This window comes from Schistocerca piceifrons, chromosome 2 (assembly GCF_021461385.2).
Source record: "Schistocerca piceifrons isolate TAMUIC-IGC-003096 chromosome 2, iqSchPice1.1, whole genome shotgun sequence".
NCBI classification, from domain to species: domain Eukaryota; kingdom Metazoa; phylum Arthropoda; class Insecta; order Orthoptera; family Acrididae; genus Schistocerca; species Schistocerca piceifrons.
In genome coordinates, this window is record NC_060139.1 from 355,538,652 (window position 1) to 355,562,998 (window position 24,347).

Consider the following 24,347-nt stretch of genomic DNA (forward strand, 5'->3'; position numbering starts at 1 on the left):
TTATTGGAATTTTTTTTCTTGTTTCGATGAATAATACCATCTCTCTAAGTATTCGACATTTTTTGAACACCCTGTATAGACGTAGTGTCAGTTTTGTTGGATATGTTCGAAAAAACAGACGCCAGTCGCATGTATAGGGTGTTCGGAAATTCCCTTTACAAACTTCTACGACTTGTAAAGAGAAGCGAGTACACAAAATTTTGAGTAGGAACCAATGTCCAGAAATGGAACGTTTCCGTTCTACGACGGTTTCAGTTCCGATGTGTAACGCGTCCTCGTCTGCTGAGAAAAAGACAAAAGCCTTAGAGTTGATTGTCCTGGTATGCAGCAGGGTATAAAGGTTGAGGTGCACTTCTATGGACTACTTCTTTTGTGGTCGTTTGCTAAGTTTAATTTACGAGACTCCTGTAGAGACAGCTGAAGATCTTCTGGCATGAGTTCTGGCTACTGCACCAGAAATTGAAGAGACACCAGGTGGAATGGAGAGTGTTTACCATAACACGCTTCGTAGGTACAATGTCTATAGCAGCGTTGGTGGTCGCCACATCGAGCGTACTGTATTCTGGGTTATTTTTTGTTTTGGAATAACGTAAACATTTAATTTTTAAGCGTTAATACAAACAAATGTGCTTAAGTGATAAATAGATGTTTAGTTATGTTTCCTTGCGAATTGTTACCTAATATCTGTATTGTGTCACGCGTAGTTAAATTCCTCGAGCAGATGTGGATGAGTTAAACATCTGAACTGAAAACGTGGTAGAACGGAAATGGTATGTTTCCGAACATGAGATACTGTTCAAAATATTCTGCACTCACTCCCATCTACAAGTCTTAGAGGTTCGTAACAGGAGTATTGTTGTATACCTTTGAGTACTATCTTGCTAGTTGTTCCGCATACTATGAGCGCTCACTCGCCGAGGGTGGAGGTATGGTCGCTGTTTAACATGGAGAGTGTACCGACATCATTTGGAGAATTATTGCTTCTCTATGTCTTTGCGAATGCGGGTTGTGTGTTCTGAGTCGGCCAGTTCTCATTTCTGCTGCTTTGGTTGACTGACGTGGTCCTGCCAGCATTCCTTATGCCTCCGGGATCCGGCATGGAAATAAATGAGCATCTCTTTTTCGTGTGATTTAGTGTTGGATGCGTTCTTCGGAATCTCCTCTTCTTTGCTGAGCCCTGGTAACAGAAACTTGCGTTGACGCCTATGGCGTGTGTAGCTCTCGCTAGCGACCGTTATTTGGCTTAGGTTTCAAAATGGATCAGCATCTACGGTGCTTGGAATATACCCGAGTTATTTTGAAACACTTTTAAAGGGGATCAAAATGTGGCCGGTTGTAGTTCCACAATTACTTGACTAAATACATAGACTATTTCCTTAAAATCCGCAGTTTACCTATTTTGAATGTTCAGAGGTTAAAACTTTGTGCTATCTTTTGAACACGCTACTGTCACATTAATGTGACCATCGACTATGTTCGACGTCAACGTGAAATAACCACTCACAGATGGTAGGTGACAGTACTTGGTGTGGAGATTAAAATGTGTCTGGGGGAAGCGGAAGAAATGTGCTTTCGTTATCTTAATCCGGAAACTGATTTATCTGACGCCCAAAGGGGCACGATGATTGTGTTTTGGGCCAAGGTTGGAAGGATTTCCGAAACGCGTAAGCTTGTAAACCGTTCGTGTACCGCCTTGGTTAAAATAAACGCTATCAAAAACCGGCGCCGAGGCAGTTGTGGCGTACTTTGAGCCACCGACAGGGAAGAACAACTTCTGCAGAGATGTGTGGCTTCAAGATGACTTCAAATCGGCGATGCCTTCTCGTGGTTCTAGGCGCTCAGTCCGGAACCGCGCGACTGCTACGGTCGCAGGTTCGAATCCTGCCTCGGGCATGGATGTGTGTGATGTCCTTAGGTTAGTTAGGTTTAAGTAGTTCTAAGTTCTAGGGGCATACATGAATAAAACGTTCTCGGTTCTCAAGCCGCGTCAATTCAAATAAAATCCTCGAGCTTTCGATGACCATTTCCGCTATCGTCGTCCGGAGTTCACTGACTGCTACGGTTTCTCGCTTATATAGGCATGATGACATCATCAGCAGCCAATAAGATAGACCCAATGTGGCACTCACGCGCAAGCCGACCCGGGCAGCTAATAAAGCTATTGCCCGTGGCAGCATCAGCGAGGTCAGGAGACGCCAGGGGCAGACGCCACGATAAAAATTGCCGCTCCCTCGTCGCGCATCTGTATTTGCTTTCTTTCGAGGTCCAACGCCAGCCCCCATGCCCTGCTGAGTCTGTACCCCTGGTCTCTGTTGAAATTGCAGAGATGCATGTGGGCGAATAGACGTGCAACTGTTGAATAACTGACTGCCCGGATAAACCAAGAAGCTACCAACAGAGTCTTCTCAACAACAGTTCAGCGAACGTTACTGCGTATGGGTCTCCTTAGCAGGCGCCCTGTTCATGCATCCACGCTGACTTCTGTTTAGGAATTTGCACGTTAATACGATAACTGGACGTCCACTGAATGATGACAGATAGCTTTTCAGATGAATAACGTTTTATGCTCCATCGAAGGCAGATCGTCTGGAAGCAGACATTGTGAGAGCTGTCGTTGGAAGGGTACAAGCTGGAAGAGGAGCATTATAGCCTGGGCAATGTTTGTGTGGCATTTCCTAAGTGATCTTCTCATTGTAGAAAATGGATCGCCACAAGAATGCACCTACCTTCGGGACCGTGCCCACCCTTACGTACAGTTTGTTATTCCTTGCCACGATGCGTCTACCAGCAGACAATGCACCGTGTCACACAGCTCACAGTGTACGTGCGTTGTTCGAAGGGCACCAGGATGAAGATACTGTACCCCACTGGCCACCAAACTCCCAGGATTTAAACCCAATCGTGAATCTGTGGGACCACCACCATCGGACAGTTCGCGCCATGGATTGTCAACCGAAAATCCTGTCGCAGCTGCCCACGGCACTGGATTCGACATGCCTTCAGATCCCTTGCGGTAACTTCCAGAACCTCACTGACTCCCTTCGTGCGCGTCTCGCAGCCGTCTGCGGTGCAAACGATGGTTGCTCAGACTTTCGACAGGTGGTCACATTAATGTGATGGGACAGTGTATTTAAAGCTCCCATGTGTTGATTCCTTAGAGTTATATCTACATATCATTATGAATGATCAATTATTTAAACTGCTAAGAAAAATATACTTTAAATTGCCTCTTTACTTCTGTGGGCTAAAGAGCAAAGTTTGTCTTCAGAATGAGATTTTCACTCTGCAGCGGATTGTGCGCTGATATGAAACTTCCTGGCAGATTAATATCCTTTCTTTCAGGAGTGCTAGTTCTGCATGGTTCGCAGGAGAGCTTCTGTAAAGTTTAGTTTGGAAGGTAGGAGACGAGATACTGGCAGAAGTAAAGCTGTGAGGACCGGGCGTGAGTCGTGCTTCGGTAGCTCACATGGTAGAGCACTTGCCCGCGAAAGGCAAAGGTCCCGAGTTCGAGTCTCGGTCGGGCACACAGTTTTAATCTCTCAGGAAATTTCAAAATTTGTCTCGTTTTGAGAGCCAGCACCAACATCCTATCTAGAATTTATACCCGTTACATGATTCTGAAGTGTATCTCACATATGTTTTAGTGACTGAGCTGAACCAAACAATTGTTCGGTGCTTGACCTGAGCTGAAGTCGATATAACCTTACCTTGGCTAATTTATCAAATTTCAGCACCCTGCTAACTATGCTGTCAATCTGTCAATTCTAGCGTTCCTTTTTGCTTTGTGGTAATTTGATCATTTAAAAATTTTCGTACCTTGATAACTTCAGTTGTTTTAGGGAATTTAAAAGACTGTGTGAGTTGAATATTTATGGAATATTAAAGAATTTGTGTTTAAATTTCAATGGTGGTTATTCTTATGTCTGGATTAAAAGTTCCTGGAAATTTGTTTTGAAATTGTAAGTATCTCTCACTGTGGTTCTTTGTTGGATTATATTTTGAACGCATACTTTCAACATTTGACATTATAGTATTACCCAAAATAATTTTTTTCTGCATCATTGTTAATAACCTTGAAGGCTTCTGGGGCAAGTTCTTAAATGTTTCCTAGCTTGGAGAAACCAAATTAGTTATAACTTCAGAATAAAAAAAGATAATAATGAAAGTATAATGTATTCCAGTCTTGTACGCTCATCACTATAATACTCCCAGACCCCCGCATATAACGAAGTTCACTGTTAACGAATAAATGGACAGAAAACTATTAGTATTTCCTTTCGATCTTAACAAATACAGAGACTTGGAAAACTGACTAATACTGACGTGGGACAGCACTAATATAAGCTATCTTCTACCTTTAACGAAAGTTCAGGCAAGTATTTTTTTAAAAGTACAGCAACAGCCTAAGGTGTACGCTTTTAAGAGCTCTAATAGTAATACTTATTGCATGTTTCAATTTTGAAATACCGTTTGTACACTTTGATACAAAAACAGTGTATTGACACAACTGATCATAATGTCCTTGAACCCAGCCATACTTATATGGAATGTGACAAAGATTTTGGTCTCTCTGAAAAAGCAAATAAACGCTTCAAATATGTGTTTGTTTCCCAAGACAGCGTGGAAGCAGTGAAGCAGGTCATCAGAAAGGGCGTCGTAGTGGAAATGAAAACAGAAAACTTTCCTTCGATTGAAACCGTGGATGCCACAGCAGAGGATAAAGTTTCTAAAGAAATAGAAGCAAACAAAATACAATGGAGGAATACCAGGTGCATCTGAATAAGCAAAGAAAACCCTTTAATAATGCAGTTCCAGTATTTATTTAACCACGATCTTCGATTTATACCGTAGAAGCGGAGTTTAGGGGGCCTAATACAGGTCCGCCATCAATATTTCTTCTGCAACTTTTGCATCAAGACAAGATTGAAATAAAATTTGAGAAATAGGAAGATCTTGAGGAGATGGAGAACTACATCCCCCGCCTTTATCATGTGTTCTGTAACAATATATACGATTCCCAAACAGCTTTTACCATGAGCATATGAAGAGGGAACGGAGAAAGAAGAGGACGTGGTCAAAGAAGGGGACGAGGAACACTGAAAAAAGTACAATAGGAGTACAATGGTATTATGAGTGTTGTTCAGGAAAGATATTCTCCAAGAAATACCATAGAAGGAAATGGTTATGATTCTGTAGACACAGACTGTGAGGGGTTTATAGGAAGTGGCTACGAATAATCTGTCATCTGTGTTGGAACCACACCAATATATTTCCATTTCGGTATTTTAATTTTATTTGATATTGGCCTATTGTTTTTCAGCTTGTTATATTTATTTCACTTTACCTACACACATATCCTGTTTTATAATTAACATCTATTGTACTGTATATATATATCAAGTGTATCGTACCAAAATATCTTCAAAATACAGCACAGTAATTAAAATGCTTTTCTCTTGTGCCTCTTTTTCTCTAAAAAGCTTTAAGACGCAAGGAGTACAAGTACTTTTAATGCATCATGAAAAGCAATGCAGGGGCACGACGATCTCTAACCATACCTACAACGATATACGTACCAACTGACCATTGGCAAAAAAATCTGATGTTTCGATAGTAGTTCATGTAATTTATAAACACACATTTAACTCTGGCAGTCATTTACTCAGTTTGCTTCACCAAGCCCTTGTACAACCTGCACTATCAGCCCATCTATTACGAATAACACATGAGATATAACTGTATAGGCCTCCGTGGCCAGACTCAAAAGATAAACGTTTTCTGAGTACGGTACCGCGTCACCATCACTGTACTGGAGAAATCAACGTTTCGGCTACAGTTACAGTGGCCTCCTTCTGGTTGGACTGGTATCGTAGACGCAGAAGAAAGCCACTGCAGCCATAGCCGAAAGGTTGGTTTCTCCAGTACAGTTTTTATCATTATGACGCGTACCGTACTCAGAAAACTTCTATGTCAATACATGAGATATGTCCCAATATGGCAATGGATATGCCACATACATCATGATCTCGGTTTGTGACGACAAATGCCAGAATTTATTCTTACTTGTATGCGTTGCACTGAAATTCTAGCTTCTTGTATAGCCGCTATGCCCATCGGGAACATGATTGCCAGTGCTCCGTTAAGGACGTTGTAGTACTGAGCCATTGAGAATATCTGCAACACAGCAGACAAAGGATGTAGTCATGTGAAATGCAGGTGTCGAACAGAAATGGGAAAAAATGCAAATGTACTGACCTGATCAGGACCGGCGATGCGACCCATTAGGAAGTAGGCGACGAGTGTGACCAGCAGCGAAGACCTCTCGATGAAGACGGCAGACGCCAGCAGGAAACTCCGCAGGTAGGCTGCGTGCAGCAGCTTGTGGATTTCGGATCTGGTGTGGCACACGGAATGGTACTACTTCATTAAAAGTGAAACACGAAATGTAAAAGAACGGAACAGTTACAAAGGTGATAGGAAAATTTAATGTCATGTGCTGATTGCTCTGAAGAATTTTGTGTACCCCAGTTTAAGAATTTAACCCGTTTGGGCCTAAACATGGGAACCCAAGAATTAGGGACAGAGAAATTCTCTGTAAGCAGTGCAGCCGGGCGGAGGAAGTTGTATGGTTGCAGATTTACTGCTGCCAAGAAGAATCGCTGTTCGCTCTTGGGACTCGTACGCGGTTGCCATCTAAAGTCTAGTTTACACGACGACATTAGGTTGCAGGCATTGCGCTACCAGCAACTGCGCATGCGCGCCGCGAGTTTGCGCAACTCGTCGGTGGAACTAAACAGTTTCGGCGTGTTCCAACTTTGGCGACACTAGTTGCATGAGTTTTGAGGTTATGTGTGTTCGTATAATATAGAAAAACTGAAATATGAAGTGGGGAACGGAGAATAATTTTCACCTTTTGTATGTATATGCTTTGCATAGGTGTTTGTGGGATTTCAGTGATCCTGATTACAAAAATAAGCAACATATTGCTGCTCCTGAGACCGCCATGTGCGATCAGAACATAGATAGTTTGACAATATCTGTGCTGCAGGGCAAAATTTATTGAATTAGGAGCACATATACAACTGAATTAAGAAAAATACAAGCAAATGTAATTCTATCTGTAGAAATGCTCTTGTCTACAAGACTAAAATCCCATCGTTCGAGTTGGCCCACACTTTTTTTAAGGAATATTGTTGACAGGAGGGAAGGCTACGCAAATCAAGAAGCTACATTCTTTATTCAATATTAATCTGTTTAAAACGTCGCAACAGTGCTCCCCATTCACATATGTTTGATTTCGAAACATTGCCATCTTCAAGAGAATAGTTTGCAGATCATTCTCTTCTTAAATGCGGCCTGCTGTTAATGTTAATAATTATTACAGTGTTAACGAAAAAGCGCCATCACAACTGAAACCGCATCTTATAACATGTCGAGTGTTGCCGATTGTAATGCATGCAATGTGATATGTAATTTCAGTTCTGGCGACAGTGCTTCATGCATTACAGTATCTTTATTACTTATCGCATAATTAACTCTATGTAGAAGAAACATTAACAGATCTGGTGACATTCTAAGATAATTAAAAGAACTTCTTGGGTCTTTCATTACAAATTATTTCGGCAAGGATGCTGAGCAACTGAGCTGACGTCTTTTCTTCATCCAGTCACGAATGAAACAAGTTTCTTATTTTTATCTTATGCAGCGATTCCACGCAACAAGCTTTAACTCCATCACAACTCGTGCGACGTGCAGCAGCCAAAACTTTCATTTAAGACGTGACTCAGGAAACCACAAAACGACGAAACTAAAGTATATACTGGTTTCGCCTTGTCTACAGTCAAATATGAAACTATTTGCGTGCAACTCATTCCACGCAACGAGTGACGCAACCCAATGTCGTCGTGTAAACAAGGCTTAACAGTCACTGCGCACCTAACAGACATCAGTTTCAGTCAGGAACTGCGACCACAAAAAAAATGGTTCAAATGGCTCTGAGCACTATGGGACTTAACATCTTAGGTCATCAGTCCCCTAGACTTAGAACTACTTAAACCTAACTAACCTAAGGACATCACACACATCCATGCCCGAGGCAGGATTCGAACCTGCGACCGTAGAGGTCGCGCGGTCCCAGACTGTAGCGCCTAGAACCTCTCGGCCACTCCGGCCGGCAACTGCGACCACAAGTAATCATAACAAACAAGTGGGAAAACTTCAGCACGCTAGCACAGCAATAACCCTGCGACTTTCAGGCCGGAATGTAAACAGACAGAGAACATTCATAAGTCATAGCACTCACCATTTTATCTCCAAGTCTCTGTGCAAAGAAGAGTAAGTCGTTAAAAGTAGTAGGGGAATATGGTGTTTATTATCGAATTTATGTATCTGTTAGCCACAGGATTATGCCTGTTTTACTCTAAAGCTTCATACTTTTTATTTCACTTGTATGTATGCTCGTACGGGTCTGGTTTTCGTTACACCAGATGCAAATTACTGCGATTCAAAATGGCTCTAAGCACTATGGGACTTAACATCTGTGGTCATCAGTCCCCTAGAACTTAGAACTATTTAAACCTAACTAACCTAAGGACATCACACACATCCATGCCCGAGGCAGGATTCGAACCTGCGACTGTAGTGGTCACGCGGTTCCAGACTGAAGCGCCTTTAACCGCACGGCCACACCGGCCGGCAAATTACTGCGATGTTAGAACCTGAATGCATAAAACTTTTGAAAGAATCTTCCACACTGTTAGAAATAAATTCAGAAGTAGTGTATAAAAGAAAGTGGTCACCTGCGGGTAGTACTCGCGGCTGAGCATTCCGCACAGACGTCATTGTTTGTGCAGATGCTTCATCTGTATGTATGGTTGAGTGATTATCAAAATATCTGAAATAAATGGGCGCATGTTTTGACTGTGCTGACTTTGAAGCTTAAATTTTTTTCAACACCAGGCGACCCTAGACCTTAGCATTTGACATAAGTTTCAACTTGATACCTCTAACCGTTCCCGATAAAAGTGGCTCTTAAAAGACGGACAGACAGATGGAGAACAAAGTGATCCCATAAGGATTTTTACTGATTGTGGTGCGCTTCCTAGAAACGTACAAAAATCGTCAGCTTATAAAATGGAATGTTGTAGAATCCACTGCTTCTACAGCAGTCGTTACTTAATAGCGTAAAATGACAAATTTTGATACATCTGGAGTGATACGAGTATGTGATAAGAAATGTTTCGTGAATTGAAGCAGCGCAAATGAAACAAATTGACTAGTGAAGACAGAATGTAGTTCAGGAAGGAAATTGTTATTAATACACGGCATACCAGTAGCCAGGAGGAATGGCCAGTATTCAAGAATGTGATTGGAACGACAGTTCGAAGCAAAGAATGCTGGGAAACCTCAGAAATGTGTTCCTTAAGAGCTCTGAGAACTTTTTCGGTAGAAGAGTTGTGTTTCACAACGGCAAACATGAACAAGTCCTCATAATTCTTAAGGTATGCATTCTAGAGCCCATGTTTGCTGGAGATTTTCTCTTGTTTTGGTCCATACTACTATCACTCAAAATATGGAAAGCAAAGAGCTAAAAGCAGAAGAGATTTGTTTCGCAGTATCCAAGATCAACAAGTTCTCATACCTCTTTTCAGCACGTTTTTACTAGCCATTCTGCACTGAATCATCGTTCCTGTCACATCCCTGTATGTTGACCATTCCTCTTGGGACACCCTGTACAAGCTTTCTTCAGCATACAGAACTGACGGGATAAATTCATACAAGGTATATCTATTGAGGCATGTTTTTAAAACACTAAATGGCGCGTTAAGCCGTTCTAAACCATAAGATCAGTTCTACTTAAAATGTACTGATTATTATGAGATACTCAAAAGAAAGCAGGTACCGTTTTTCAAATATGGATTAAATGAATGTTAACTGCATGACACACCAGTCTCATCTATTATTTAAATCTGTATGTGGTTTTATAAAGCATGACGATGTGCATTTCTCAGACTGTAACTGGTGTTTTCGTTCTGTTAGTTACGGAGTTACACTCACTTCCTGGCCAGTGCGACGAGCTTGGCGAAGGGCTTCTCCCAGGCGTACATCTTGACCACCTGTATCCCCTGCACCAGCTCGTTCATCATCCTCATTCTCTCGTCGGTCCTGACGGCGACACGCTTCCGGAAACGTGCCGAGAGTCGACCCATGTACGCTGTGAACAGACCATATTAGCATCCCACGGGGCACCATTTTAACATTGTTAAACAAAAGAATATTACTTATAATATATTATCCATATGTCATTTATGTATTAATACAAATAATACTGCGTCGTCTTGAAGTCTTTTTCTACGTTTGACACCTACCGTACGATGTTCGGAAGAAAGGACTCAGTGTACTATTGCAGTAACCCATACCCTTTTTTTAATTCGCACGTGGTGCACTGGAAAAATTAAATCGTACTAATCCGTATAATATGCATTTCTCTTAATTTACTAATAATAAAACAATATAGTTGGAGAAAGCTTTAATATGTTTCTTGACTAACTCGGGTACGCTCGTTGAGAAGGTATTAAACTTTTCTGCAGTTTACGCCTCTGGGTAAAGGAAGCAACCATTCAGCTATGGAACGACAGACGATATTTTCGAGTGTAACATGTAAGATGGTTCAAATGGCTCTGAGCACTATGGGACTTACCATCTGTGGTCATCAGTCCCCTAGAACTTAGAACTACTTAAACCTAACTAACCTGGACATCACACACATCCATTCCCGAGGCAGGATTCGAACCTGCGACCGCAGTAACATGCAAGACAATGTATTCACGGTTTCGAGAGGGGTTGACAATGTACTGCTATTTGCACCTCTCCCTTCATCTCACTTCATTATCAACCAGAAATACGACATTAAGCTCTGCGCACCATCATCATAGAGCCTCACAGATAAGTAACAGCACTCGAGCTTGGCGAAAGAAAGGCATCCCCGCGTTGGAATAAACAAAAGCTTTTCTATTATGCATCTGCACAATCGCTCCATATCTTCCATCAGTAATATCACAAGCCTTTACTTTTATTTTTCTTAACGCTCTCGTTTTCGGTGTACTCTTATTAGATACTACCAGGAGCGAAATTTGCCCCGGGTGTACAGGCGGAATACAGTCCACGAAGGTTACTCTGTGCTCACCAAAGGTGGATGAAACCAAGCATGCGCTCCCGTTAATATGCGACTAGATGTCTCAAGAGTGGCTCTTGACATATTTGGTACGCACCACCAATAGGCATTAGAAGCAGCTGAACGACATGCTATGAACGAACATCACCACGAGTCGGGCAAAGACTGCTTTCTGGTTTCCTAAATGGAGCTCGATGCCAGACAGTCTATAGAAAAGTGATTTTCGAAGAAACTACTCTACCGCCCTGAGTGATACAGGTTGTTTCAGAAACCTTCCTCTCATTTCACATAACTTTAACTTCTACATGAATAAATGAAGAAACCTGGGGTAAATTTCAACTTAGGCATACGGCTACAAAGTTCATATTGTCAAAAGAACGATCCAACTTTACAAGAGCATAGCATTTGCATAAATGCACATACTATATAACCTTGGAGTACTTTTTACAACTAGGTTAAAGATCATACTTCTTATTAACTTTTCATACATATTCAATGAGTGTTCCACTGTCGCAATACGGCAAATTTGCAGACTATAGTCAAACTTCTCCAATACTTTTGCAAGCATGTCTACAGTTACTGCTTTCAGTGGTTTTCTTGAAAGGGAAGGGAGATATGGTCATTCACAAACCGCCCAAAAAAATCACATGCACTAATCGACCAAAAAGTTCAGAGACTTATTTTATTCCTTCCGTATAAGAGATGTCAGTGCAGTAACTACGGTGACGGCCGCGTGGGATTAGCCGAGCGGTCTGGGGCGCTGCAGTCATGGACTGTGCGGCTGGTCCCGGCGGAGGTTCGAGTCCTCCCTCGGGCATGTGTGTATGTGCTTGTCCTTAGGATAATTTAGGTTACGTAGCGTGTAAGCTTAGGGACTGATTACCTTAGCAGTTAAGTCCTATATGATTTCACACACATTTGAACATTTTTGAAGTATGGTGACGGCTTGAACTAACACATGTAAACAACAATCGTGCATTCGATCAGTCAGTTGTCAGCAGGCAGGGTGTAGTAGTGGAGGTGCGGCCGTAGTCCGTCAACGTTGTTGTGTCACAAATCTCAATGGAGGAGCATCTCTAAATCAAGCGTTCAAAACATTCTCCGTAATGTTTTGAAGATAAAATAAGTGTGCGCTAAGCTCGACCCGTGCACATTCGCTCCTGAACAAAAACTACGTCTCGTGGACGCCTGTCACGACTTAATGGAAACGCATCTACATCTACATCATCTACATTGATACTCCGCAAGCCACCCAACGGTGTGTGGCGGAGGGCACTTTACGTGCCACTGTCATTACCTCCCTTTCCTGTTCCAGTCGCGTATGGTTCGCGGGAAGAACGACTGTCTGAAAGCCTCCGTGCGCGCTCTAATCTCTCTAATTTTACATTCGTGATCTCCTCGGGAAGTATAAGTAGGGGGAAGCAATATATTCGATACCTCATCCAGAAACGCACCCTCTCGAAACCTGGCGAGCAAGCTACACCGCGATGCAGAGCGCCTCTCTCGCAGAGTCTGCCACTTGAGTTTATTAAACATCTCCGTAACGCTATCACGGTTACCAAATAACCCAGTGACGAAACGCGCCGCTCTTCTTTGGATCTTCTCTATCTCCTCCGTCAACCCGACCTGGTACGGATCCCACACTGATGAGCAATACTCAAGTATAGGTCGAACGAGTGTTTTGTAAGCCACATTTCTTTTTTGGAAAAAATAATCGAAGCTGACAAGACTCGGTGTTATCAAGACGAACCTACCTCAAAACTACGAAGTGCAGACATTTACGAGAGTGAGTCAAATGAAAACCTTAAATATTTTTTTTAAATGTTATTTATTGTGCAGAAGTGGTACAAAGCTGTATCACTTTTCAACATAATCTCCCCCAAGCTCAATTCAAGTCCTCCAGCGCTTACAAAGTGCATAAATTCATTGAGAAAAAAATCCTGTTGGTAGTCTGCGCAACCACTCATGCACCGTGTGCCGTACCTCTTCATCAGAACGGAACTTCTTTCCTCCCATTGCGTCTTTCAGTGGTCCAAACATAAGGAAATCCCTTGTTGAAAGGTCTGGTGAGTATGGTGGATGAGGAAGATACTCAAAATACAGGTATGTGATTGTTGCAACTGTTGTACGGGCAGTGTGCGGCCTTGCATTGTCGTGTTGCAAAAGGACACCTGATGACAGCAGTCCACGTCGCTTTGGTTTCATTGCAGGTCGCAGATGATTTTTCAGAAGATCTTTGTAAGATGCACTCGTGACAGTGGTCCCTCTAGGCACGTAATGCTCCAAAATGACGCCTCTTTCGTCCCAAAAGAGAGTCAGCATAACCTTCCCTGCTGATGGTTCTGTTCGAAACTTCTTTGGTTTTGGTGATGAGGAATGGCGCCATTCCTTGCTCGCTCTCTTCGTTTCCGGTTGGTGGAAGTGAACCCACGTTTCGTTCCCAGTAACGATTCTTGCAAGGAAGCCATCACCTTCTCGTTCAAAGCGCCGAAGAAATTCTTCACAACACGTCCTTCTCTCATTTCAGGAGTCAGCTACCGTGGCACCCGTCTTGCAGACACTCTGTGAAACTGGAGCACATCATGCACAATGTGGTGTTGTGACCCACGATTAATCTGTAAACATGATGCAACATCATTCAGTGTCACTCGCCGGTTTTCCTTCTCTATGGCTTCAACTGCTGCAATGTTCTGTGGAGTCACAACTCGTTATGCCTGACCTGGACGAGGAACATCTTCCACTGAAGTCACACCATTTTCGAACTTCCTACTCCATTCATAGATTGCTGCTGTGACAAACTTGCATGACCTTACTGAACCTTCATTCGTCGATGAATTTAAATAGGTTTCACACCTTCACTACGCAAAAACCGAATAACAGAACGCTGTTCTTCCCTGGTGCAAGTCGCAAGTGGGGCGGCCATCTTTATACTGATACTGCGACGGTATGTGTGCTTTTGCACTATGCTGCCACCTACAGGCCATTCTGCACGCTGTTTGTAGCACGCTTACCAACTTACAGGATAACGGCGCGAAATTTCGATTTGTTCTTACAAATTTAAGGTTTTCATTTGACTCACCCTCGTACATGAAGGGGCAATGCTTTGAAGATACAATCGACATTCAAGCCGATGCGACAAGATAGTAGAACAACATTCCACAGAAGAGCTTTCCTGACAGGTTCACATGGTTGTATGAAAGTTCTCGGCGTTGTACTCAAGACGGAGGTGACTACATCTACATCTACAGCTATATCTACGTGATTACTCTCTGATTCACAATTAAGTGCCTGGTAGAGAGCTCATCGAACCATCTTCAAGCTATTTCTCCATCGGTCCATTCTCGAACAGCGTGCGGGAAATACAACACACTAATCTCTCCGTACGAGCGCTGATTTATCTTATTTTATTGTGATGATCATTCCGTCCTATGTAGGTGGTGCGAAGAAAAACATTTCTGCACTCTGAGGACAAAGTTTGTGATTTAAATTTCACGAGAAAATCATATCGCAACGAAAATCCCCCAATTCGCATATCATATCCGGGACACTCTCTCCCCTATTTCGCCGTAATAAAACACGAACTGCCCTTCTTTCAACTTTTTCAGTGTCATCCGTCAGTCCTATCTGAAGCGTATCCTACATCACGCAGCAATTCTCCATAATACGGTGGACATGCTTAGTGTAAGTAGTCTCTTCAGTAGACCCGTTGCATTGTCTAGGTGTTCTGAAAATAAATCGCAGTCTTTGGCTTGCTTTCCCCACAACATTGTCCATGTGATCGTTCCTATTTAAGTTATTCGTGATTGTAATCCTAAATATTTAGTTGATTTCACAGCGTTTAGATTTGTGTGTTTTTCTTGTATATTTCGCACCACCATATCTCGTCTAAATTATTTGTTTTGATCTTACGATTTTATGAGACGGTAAAAGGCTGCATCATCTGCAAACAATCAAAGAGGTCTGCTCAGATTGGCTCCTAAATTGTTTATGTTGTTTAGGAACAGCGGAGAGCCTATAATATTTCCTTGGAGAACGCCAGATATTACTTCTTTTATACTCGCTGATTTTTCCGTCATTTACTAAAACCGCGACCCTTCTGACAGAAAATCACTAATGGAGTAGCAGAGATGAGATGCAATTTGATTAGAAGTCGCTTGTGAGGAAGGGTGTCAAAAGCCTTCTGGAAATCTAAAAATATGGAATCAATTTTACATCCCTTGTCGATAGCACCCATTCATTCACGAGAAGAAAGGGCTAGTTGAGTTTCACAAAAACGATATTTTCTGAATCCGTATTGGCTGTTTATCAATAAGCCATTTCTTCAACGTAACCAACAGTGTTAGTACACAGTATATGTTCCAAAATTCTACAGCAAATCGACGTTAAGTGATATGGGTTTGTAATTCAGTGGATTACTCTTGTTTCCTTTCTTAAGTATTGGTATGACTTGTGCAACTTTCTGGCCTTTAGGTAACAAATTTTTCCACGAGCGAGCGGTTGTGTCATTGTTAAGCATAGAGCTATTGTATCAGAATACTCTGAAAGGAATCTGATCGGTAAACAAATTGGGCCGGAGGCTTTGCCTCTATTATGTGATTTAAGCTGTTTCGTTACACCCAGAATATCTACTTCTGAGTTACTCATGTTGGCAGTTGTTCTCGGTTTCAATTCTGGAATATTTACATCATCTTCCTTGGTGAAGGAATTTCGGAAAACTGTGTTTAGTAGCTCTGCTTTAATGGCACTTTTTTTTTATTAATCCCGTCTCGAAACTTTTTGGACTGATGGTGTAGCGCATGATCAGTCCACTTTGGAGGCGAATGGCACAGTGCGAGATCTGAGTGTCCCAAACGGCCGATCTATGGCTGAGACAGTTCATTATTAAGAAACGCTCTCACACGCTGGTGTTAGCGTGGTAGTGCTCCGTCTAGTTTACAAAAGAGCTTTCGGCTTGTTCTAGCTATTGCCAGCCGGAGTGGCCGAGCAGTTCTAGGCGCTACAGTCTGGAACCGCGCGGCCGCTACGGTCGCAGGTTCGAATCCTGCCTGGGGCATGGATGTGCGTGATGTCCTTAGGTTAGTTAGGTTTAAGTAGTTCTAAGTTCTAGGGGACTGATGACCTCAGATGTTAAGTCCCATAGTGCTCAGAGCCATTTGTTCTAGCTATTGGGGGAAATACTAGTTCTCCACATATCCTGGTACGTGGTCCCTGTAAAATACATAAAGCTGCCCTCAAGAAACCCCGCAAAACACATGAGACTTCAGAGAGTCTCTGTCTGCCGATTAGGATATGCGGCCGCCCTGTTCCCCGCATTCCTACGTAGTGGCAGTTTATTTTTCCACTTAAATCGAATATAGCCACATACTGAACACTAAATGTAAAATGATACTGCTGTTTCCCGTCTCTATGTCCGGAATGAATTTACAAAACCCTGCATCTTGATGTTTACCGCCATCATAAAGGGCTTGTTGAATACGCTCTACGCCTTGAACGAGAACCAATGTCTTGGATATGTTTTCGCCGTAGCCAAATACTTCGTGCTGTAGCAGGTGCACTGCGGAACGTACGAGGAAAACCACGCCGTCCGTCTGTAACTGAACTGCAGCTGCTGAAGCGGAGAAAGCAAAAAACATTTTGTTCCTGTTTTAGCACTATCTCGAATGGACGCACAATGGGTAATTAATGAGCGATAGAGCTAGCTGCACCAGGAGACCGCTACAGGCAACCATATGAGCGACAATTTACAAGTTGAGCCAAGGTAACGTTTTAGTCTGGGTGCGTAAATTAAAATTTGCTCCTGGTTCATATTTTCATTTAGCTTGAAGATGTAGTCTTGAGAAATGCAACGAATTCTTTTGAACCACCACGTTTAATCATTTTGAGCATTTAGTTAATGAAATTATAATGAAATGTAGACCTTTAGCTGCTTGCAGGCATTGATAAATATCAACGGGGACAGTTGAAAAATGTGTACCCCGCCCGGAATTAGAAAGCGTAACCTCCTGCTTACATGATAGACGATGTAAACGACTGAGCCACCTAAGACACAGACGACACTGCGACTGCAGAGACTTATCTCTGGCACGCTCCCTGTGAGACCCACACTTTCCAACTTTCTGTCCACACACTACATTTGTAGTTCCCCCGCCCACCATACTCATTACTCGTGGTAGTCAGACTACCGATTCCCGTAAGAGTTCGACCAATGTGAGTGCATCCGCACTGAAGAAGGTCGTTGGCCGGTAAGCCTCGTCTACAAGAAGATGGTATATGTTCTTTCGGACATGTCCGAAAGTGCAGATGCACTCACATTGCTCAAACTCTTAAGGGAATCGGTAGATTGACTACCGTGAGTAATGAATATGGTGGGCAGGGGCGCTACAAATGTAGTGTGTGGACAGAAAGTTGGAAGTATGGGTCTCATGGGGAGCGTGCGAGAGATAAGTCCCTGCAGTTGCACTGTCGTGTGTGTTCTCGGTGGCTCAGTCGGTTAGAGCGTCTGCCCTATAAGCAGGAGATCCCCGTTGATATTTATCAAGGCCTGTAAGCAGCTAGTCTGGATTTCATTATAATTTCATTCTTCTAGAGCTGCAAGATCACCAATGGTATCTGTACAGATACCAGCTTCATTTAGTTAATGTCTGAATCCATGCAGTGTACCTGAAAGCAATGGGATGGGGCAGGTCTTAGCCAAAGTACTATGTTAGTAAGAGTATGAAACTGTTTCAGCTATTATTACACCAGGAAGACCAGCTGATTTTTGCAATTGTTGCATCAAAAAATCTAGTTTACTGGACGATAACAGTATCTCATTTAACTTACTCTGTGGTGGAACCGTCATGATGATGACATAAATGACACCAGCGAAGGCCGCCCAGGACACGGAGCGGTACAAGAAGTACGTGACGATCGCCAGCTGCAGAAATGCGATCCACAGCCAGTTGGCGCTCATCGAAGCGACGTCGAAGCGGGCCACGTCGTTGGACATGAGGTTGATCACCTGACCCGTCGCTGTCACGTCCATGGACTGCTTGTTGATGCGGAGTACCTGGGGCACAAGACAGTAGCGTGTTTTGTTCCAGACGGTCTCCCACAAGTTAGTACCTCCAGCATTTCCTTAAATGCCGTAGGTTAGTGTTTCGACAACTCAGAAAGTTCAGATTTAAATTAATAGTCGTCTGGAAACCTGAAGCCGATAAAGCAGGTCCTACAATGGTGAGCCAGGCATTGGTACCACCTGATTAATAGTGTGTTCGTCGATCTTTCACAGTCAGTACGGCAAGGACTTTAAGGATTCTCTATTGATTTTCAGGAAGTTTGTGTGCCAAATGTCTACCCAAAGATCATGTAATTTCCGTAAATTACGGGCCGGTGGTTCGTGGCTAGCGGGCCAGATGGGTTCCATTTGGTTCAGATCAGGCGAATCTGGTGCCCAAGAAGACGGCAAACCATTTCAGCATGATCCTGAGCTCGTGATACGGTTATCCTAAAAAGAGCCCACTGCCATCGGGGGAGCGATAAAGCACGACGGGCTGAACGTGATCCCCAGTGATGTTCACGTAGACCACAGACGTCATGGTGTATTTGATTACCACCACAGATCCCATGAAAGCCATCTGAATGTCCTGTATAGCATCGCCCTATGTCCGTGACGTGGTGATAGTTCAAGCGCCGTTCATAACGCCGTATCCAGACACGACCATCGATTTGGTGTAACAAGAAAAATTATTCATCTGACCAGGCATAAAGTTTCTATTGATCTACAGTCCTATCTCTAATGCTTCAGTCCGACTGTATTTGTAATTGAAGATCTGCTTGGTTCAACATAGGGACACGTAGGGTTCGTCTAACGGAGCTCCACATTCATCAATATGTACAGAACAGTGTGCTCCGAAATACTTGTGCCTGCACCAACAGGGTACACTGTCATTACGCCTGTCATGGGTCGCTACGTGTCCTCCAACCTCTACGATCTGTAGTCAGGCGTGTACGTCCAACACCTTGTGGCTTACTCGTGGACTGACCATTCTACAGCCACTTTTCATACTTGCTGAAGACAGAAGCAAGCGAACAATCGACTATATTTGCCGTTACCAGGCTGCTCGCTTTGGAGGCGCCGGGACATAAGAATCTGGTCTTTATCAGTCGTTTATGTCAGTGGATTTTCACTTTTCTGGCCCTTATCGTCGTCGGTATGATTCCCCACTCCTTTCCGCTTCGCTTATGTGCTTTCCTTACCGTATCACGCGCCAGCGACATCAACAGACTACATGCACTCTCGGGCTAGGCAACAGACATAATGATTTGGCTCATCAGTTTACGCGTGGTGACAAAAGTAATGGGTTAGTGGAACAAACATATTCAGATTGCGGTAGCATAGTATACATAAGGTATAAAAACCAGTGCTTTGGCGGAGCTGTCATTTGTAATCATGTAATTCATATAGTAAGTAGGCTGTTTAGGTTTTTATGTTGGTGACGCCACGTAGTGCTCTGTATGAAAATCACTGACTGTGCTGTGTGCAGTCTGTGGCAGGTTGGATTCAGTGTTGGAATATTCGCTTGTGTAGTGTTAGGCTGTCGCTTGTGAACAGTGCGTAGCGTTGCGCAGTTGGAGATGAGCCGCCAGCAGTGGTGGATGTGAGGAGAGAGATGGAAGAGTTTTGAGAACGGACGATCTGAATGTGTGTCCGTCAGAAAAAGGAAATTTGTAAGACTGGATGTCATGAACTGATACATATATTATGTACTATGACAGTTAGGCAGGAGGTGAGAAAACTTGGATTTCATGGTCGAGCGGCTGCTCATAAAATCACGTCGGTAAATGCCAAATGACGCCTCACATGGTGTAAGGAGCATAAACATTGGACGAATTAAACAGCGGAAAAACGTTGTGTGGAGTGATGAATTACGGGACACAGTGTGGCGATCCGATGGCAGAGTGTGGGTGTGGTGAATGCCCGGTGAACGTCATCTGCCTGCGTGTGTAGTGCCAACAGTAAAATTCGAAGGCGGTGGTGTTGTGGTGCGGTCGTGTTTTTCATGGACGGGGCTTGCATCCCTAGTTATTTTGCGTGGCACTATCACAGCACAGGCCTGCACTGATGTTTTAAGATGCTTATTACTTCCCACTGTTGAAGAGCAATACGGGGATGGCGATTGCATCTTTCAACACGATCGAACACCTGTTCATAATGCACGGCCTGTGGTGCAGTGGTTACAGGACAATAATATCCCGGCGGAGGTTCGAGTCCTCCCTCGGGCATGGGTGTGTGTGTTTGTCCTTAGGATAATTCAGGTTAAGTAGTGTGTAAGCTTAGGGACTGATGACCTTAGCAGTTAAGTCCCATAAGTTTTCACACACATTTGAACATTTTGAACAATAATATCACTGTAATGGACTGGCCTGCACAGAGTCCTGACATGAGTCCTATAGAACACCTTTGGGATGTTTTGGAACCCCGATTTCGTTCCAGGCCTCACCGACCGACATCAACACCTCTCCTCAGTGCAGCACTCCGTGAAGAATGGGCTGCCACTCCCAAAGATACCTTCCAGCACCTGATTGAACGTATGCCTGCGAGAGTGGAAGCTGTCATCAAGGCTAAGGGTGGACCAACACCATACTGAATTCCAACATTAGCGATGGAGTGAGCCACGAACTTGTAAGTCATTTTCAGCCATGTGTCCGGATACCTTTGATCACATAGTGTATGTCTTCTGTTACTAAACGTCTCTTGTAACTATTGTCCAACTACCTATATTTTCTATCTAAGTTATGTGATAGCCCATTTCATGGATTTCCATTCCTCTTCATGTGAAGTACCAACTGTGTTACTCGTTACCATAGCATGTAAAGCTTTGAAAACCAATTCACATCATTTCCCAATTCATCGTTATACCTCTTTATTATATATTGACTCAGCCCTCCTGATGATTTTCTTATGCTTCAGCCTATCTTCATCATTACTAAACCAATACTCGAGTCTACATCTGACCCTGAACACGCCAAAAAATCCATTATTTCATTTGGCAAACTCTGACTTTCCGTGAAGTAATCCAACTACGCGTTTTGTTCTTTTCCACGTACCGTGTATACCTTCTCCTCTTGTGATATTTGAACTGTATATTTATCATCTCGAGCTGAAATGTATTGAAAAAGTCAACAATGCCTAAGAGAAAAGTCAAAAAACCAATTTCGTTCATTAGGTGCACCAGAGTTCAATCCCCATATCAGACATTCTGAAATGAGTTTGTGTACACTACAATAGCCACATCGATACCTCTCTTCGATGTAACAAATGATCCAATGCACGACCCCAAAAACTAATTACGTGAGTGTCTTCGAGAGTGCAAGCTATCACGCAACTGAAGGTGGGTTAAGCCTGTTTTAGCTGTCAGAACGACACATTTACACATGATAAGCTACGATGGTAGTTTCATGTGGATTCTCAGGCACTAATGTTTTACGATTTCTTTCTATAAAACCGTGTAGTGCTCACCTTCCGGTACAGAAGAGCGCAACAGGCCACCCTGACCCTCATGCCGACATATGTGGTAAGCATGTTGTAGTGATGGTAACAGAACATCTTCAGGAAATTGATGATCACCATCAGACTTGCGTAGATGTAGGCTTGTTCTTCTGTGATAGTGCTGCCTGGATTGAAGTATTGAATAGTGAATCCCAGAAGTAGCGGCTGAGCGACTCTGCAACGGAAACATTAATGACAAAATAAATTCGATGCAAGGTGTTCAGCTGTGGCGACTATGAATAAATTATGACTGTGTGTTTGAAATGATGTGCTCATTTCTAGAATTTAAATCCTTAGAGTGAGCCTAAATGTCGTTTTCCGGAAAGAAGTATCGAACCGTTGACACTAAATTCACAGCTCTTCGAAATATTTTAATCGATGAAAACCACAACAGTTGCGTCAAAACGATTTATTAATCACAACTAGTTTCATGACATTGCAATCACATCTTCAGATGATAAACTGCGGACGTAAAGAAGATTCAAAAATTAGAACTATCTTGAATACGACGTACCTAGTACATACAGTGTTGATCAACAAGTGGAGAATACGGACCTATCGAGACATAGTAGTCTCAAAATCTCCGTAATAGTAAGTTACAGAAGTCCCATATCTTCCTGCACAAAACTGGCGTAATCAAGTACCCAACTGTTACCAGTAAAATAACCAGAGGAACAGCGGCAGAACATATCCATTGAAACAAATTTTTTAAAATAAGAACCAACATCATGACGATGGAAAGAACACCTACCGCCCCCTTTCCCCTCCCAACCTCAACAGGTTTCCCGAAAACATGCGCTACGTCTTCTCGGGAACAGCACCCAGCGCACTAGTGTAACATACTAGTTGAGTGTCCGGCTTTGCCCAACTGCCTGGTATGTGTTTATTCCAGTCTTCTATTAATCCGGCTCTTCCTTCCCCCTCTCTCTGCCCATCTGCTCCTCCCCCTCTCTCTGTTCACCTCCCCCACCCCCACTCTCTGTCCACCATCTCCTTTCACCTCTCTGTCCATCTCTTCCTGCAACATTCTCTCTCCAAGTTGTCATTCCGATCCAAATAGGAGGATGCTAGTTCTTTCTCCCACAGTACTTCTTTCCATACGGTATGTATAATGAGTACTCAAAAAGAAAAGAGCCAGAGGCATAATTACAGAAACCAGTACCTGTATGTTAGAAATACTGACCCTGGCTGTTGACACACTTGTCCCACTGTGACACAAGGCGGTGAAAGGCTGTATCATGAAGTTCCTGGGGCTGCGATGTAACCAGTTCTGCACGTACAGCTGGACTTCGTCAACCGAGGTGAATTGTTTGCCCTCATAGACATTTTAAGTGGACCAAAAATGGCATAATAACAGGGAGAGGGTGGCTGAGAACCTCCCACTTAAATTTCTGCAGGAGTGCCGCGACTGTGTTGGCCGTATGAGGCTTTGCACTGTCGTGGGGCAGAATGACCCCACAGTTGAGATCGTCTGGTTATTTTGATTTGAACCCTTGCCAAAGGGTGAACAAGGTTTGTGAGTAACGCTGGGCATTCACTGTTGTCCCGTCCTGCAGGAAGTGAATCAGAAGGGGGCCATCTTGGTCAAATAAGAACGTCAGCATAGCGTTTCCTGCACTAGTGTGGACGACGACGTCCAGCTGTACGTGCGGAGCTGGTTAACATCGCATCCCAGGGAATTTTATGAGACATCCTTTCAGCGCCTTGTATCACAGTGGGACAAGTGTCTCAACAGCCAGGTTCAATACTTCTAACACACGTACTGGTTTCTGTAATTATGCCTCCGGTTCGTTTCTTTTTGAACGCCCCTTATAATAAAATCGTTTTTGGGGTTACGGAGGAGCTTCTCGTCCAAGCGTAGCCCAAGTACACACATGTCACATGTCTTTCACGTAAATTTAACGTATTACATTCGTATTTTCACACATATTTCACCTCTGTCTCTAGCGAATTTCACAATACAGTTTCGTTTTTTAGCAGCTCGGGGTTTAAGACATCTTATCTCCTCAATAATTTTGCAGGTACGTCCATTGGTGTATGTAGATACTGTCTATAACAAGCGTTACAGATAGAGTTAGTAGCATAGAAGTCATAAATTTAAAGACCATACCTGACGCGGCAGTTTCACTTCATGAACAGCGAAAACGTAGTAAGCATTTTGCTGGAGAAGTGCCAGCGAGAAATAGTTTCGTAAAGGTTTGAAATTGTGCAAAGTTGACAGCAAGTCGCTAAGGGTTCCCATTCTCAAGAACTGGATGAATAGCTGTAGTCTGGCTGTTTGCGCGCCGAGCGATACGCTCCTTTTCCATCCTCCCCCTCCCTCCCCCCCCCCCCGCCCCCCCCAATCTACCCCTTTGGGAGGTATAAGGTTCTTTCTCCCCCCACCTCTCCCCCCTGTGATTTCCAGAAAGTAAGTTATATGTGTACCACGTTTGGTCAAATAGATCCATTGGCTTAGGAGGAGTTGAGCAACATACTTAGATACAAACATACATTCACTTTTATGAAATGTATGGATCAGCGAGCTGCGTCCTCGGATGAATGCTTAGCAGCGCATGCACGGAGCAAGAGAAATCGTTATAGCTAGCCAGAGGCCACAACATGTGAAAATGGTCGACAAGCTGCCAAACCACAATGATATAT

At 43.3% G+C, this 24,347-nt stretch overlaps 1 protein-coding gene across 1 annotated transcript in view; it reads right to left on the reverse strand.

Annotated features, from left to right (window-relative positions):
* The window catches only part of LOC124775378 (ATP-binding cassette sub-family C member 4-like), a 165,394-nt gene that overhangs the window by 119,810 nt on the left and 21,237 nt on the right, over nt 1-24,347 (reverse strand). The window contains exons 3-7 of the mRNA XM_047250213.1: nt 21,675-21,879; nt 17,996-18,221; nt 10,057-10,213; nt 6,256-6,394; nt 6,064-6,174 (exon numbers count right to left, since the gene is read on the reverse strand). Of these exons, the coding sequence (XP_047106169.1) occupies nt 6,064-6,174; nt 6,256-6,394; nt 10,057-10,213; nt 17,996-18,221; nt 21,675-21,879 (838 nt within the window). The remainder of the gene's footprint in view (nt 1-6,063; nt 6,175-6,255; nt 6,395-10,056; nt 10,214-17,995; nt 18,222-21,674; nt 21,880-24,347) is intronic.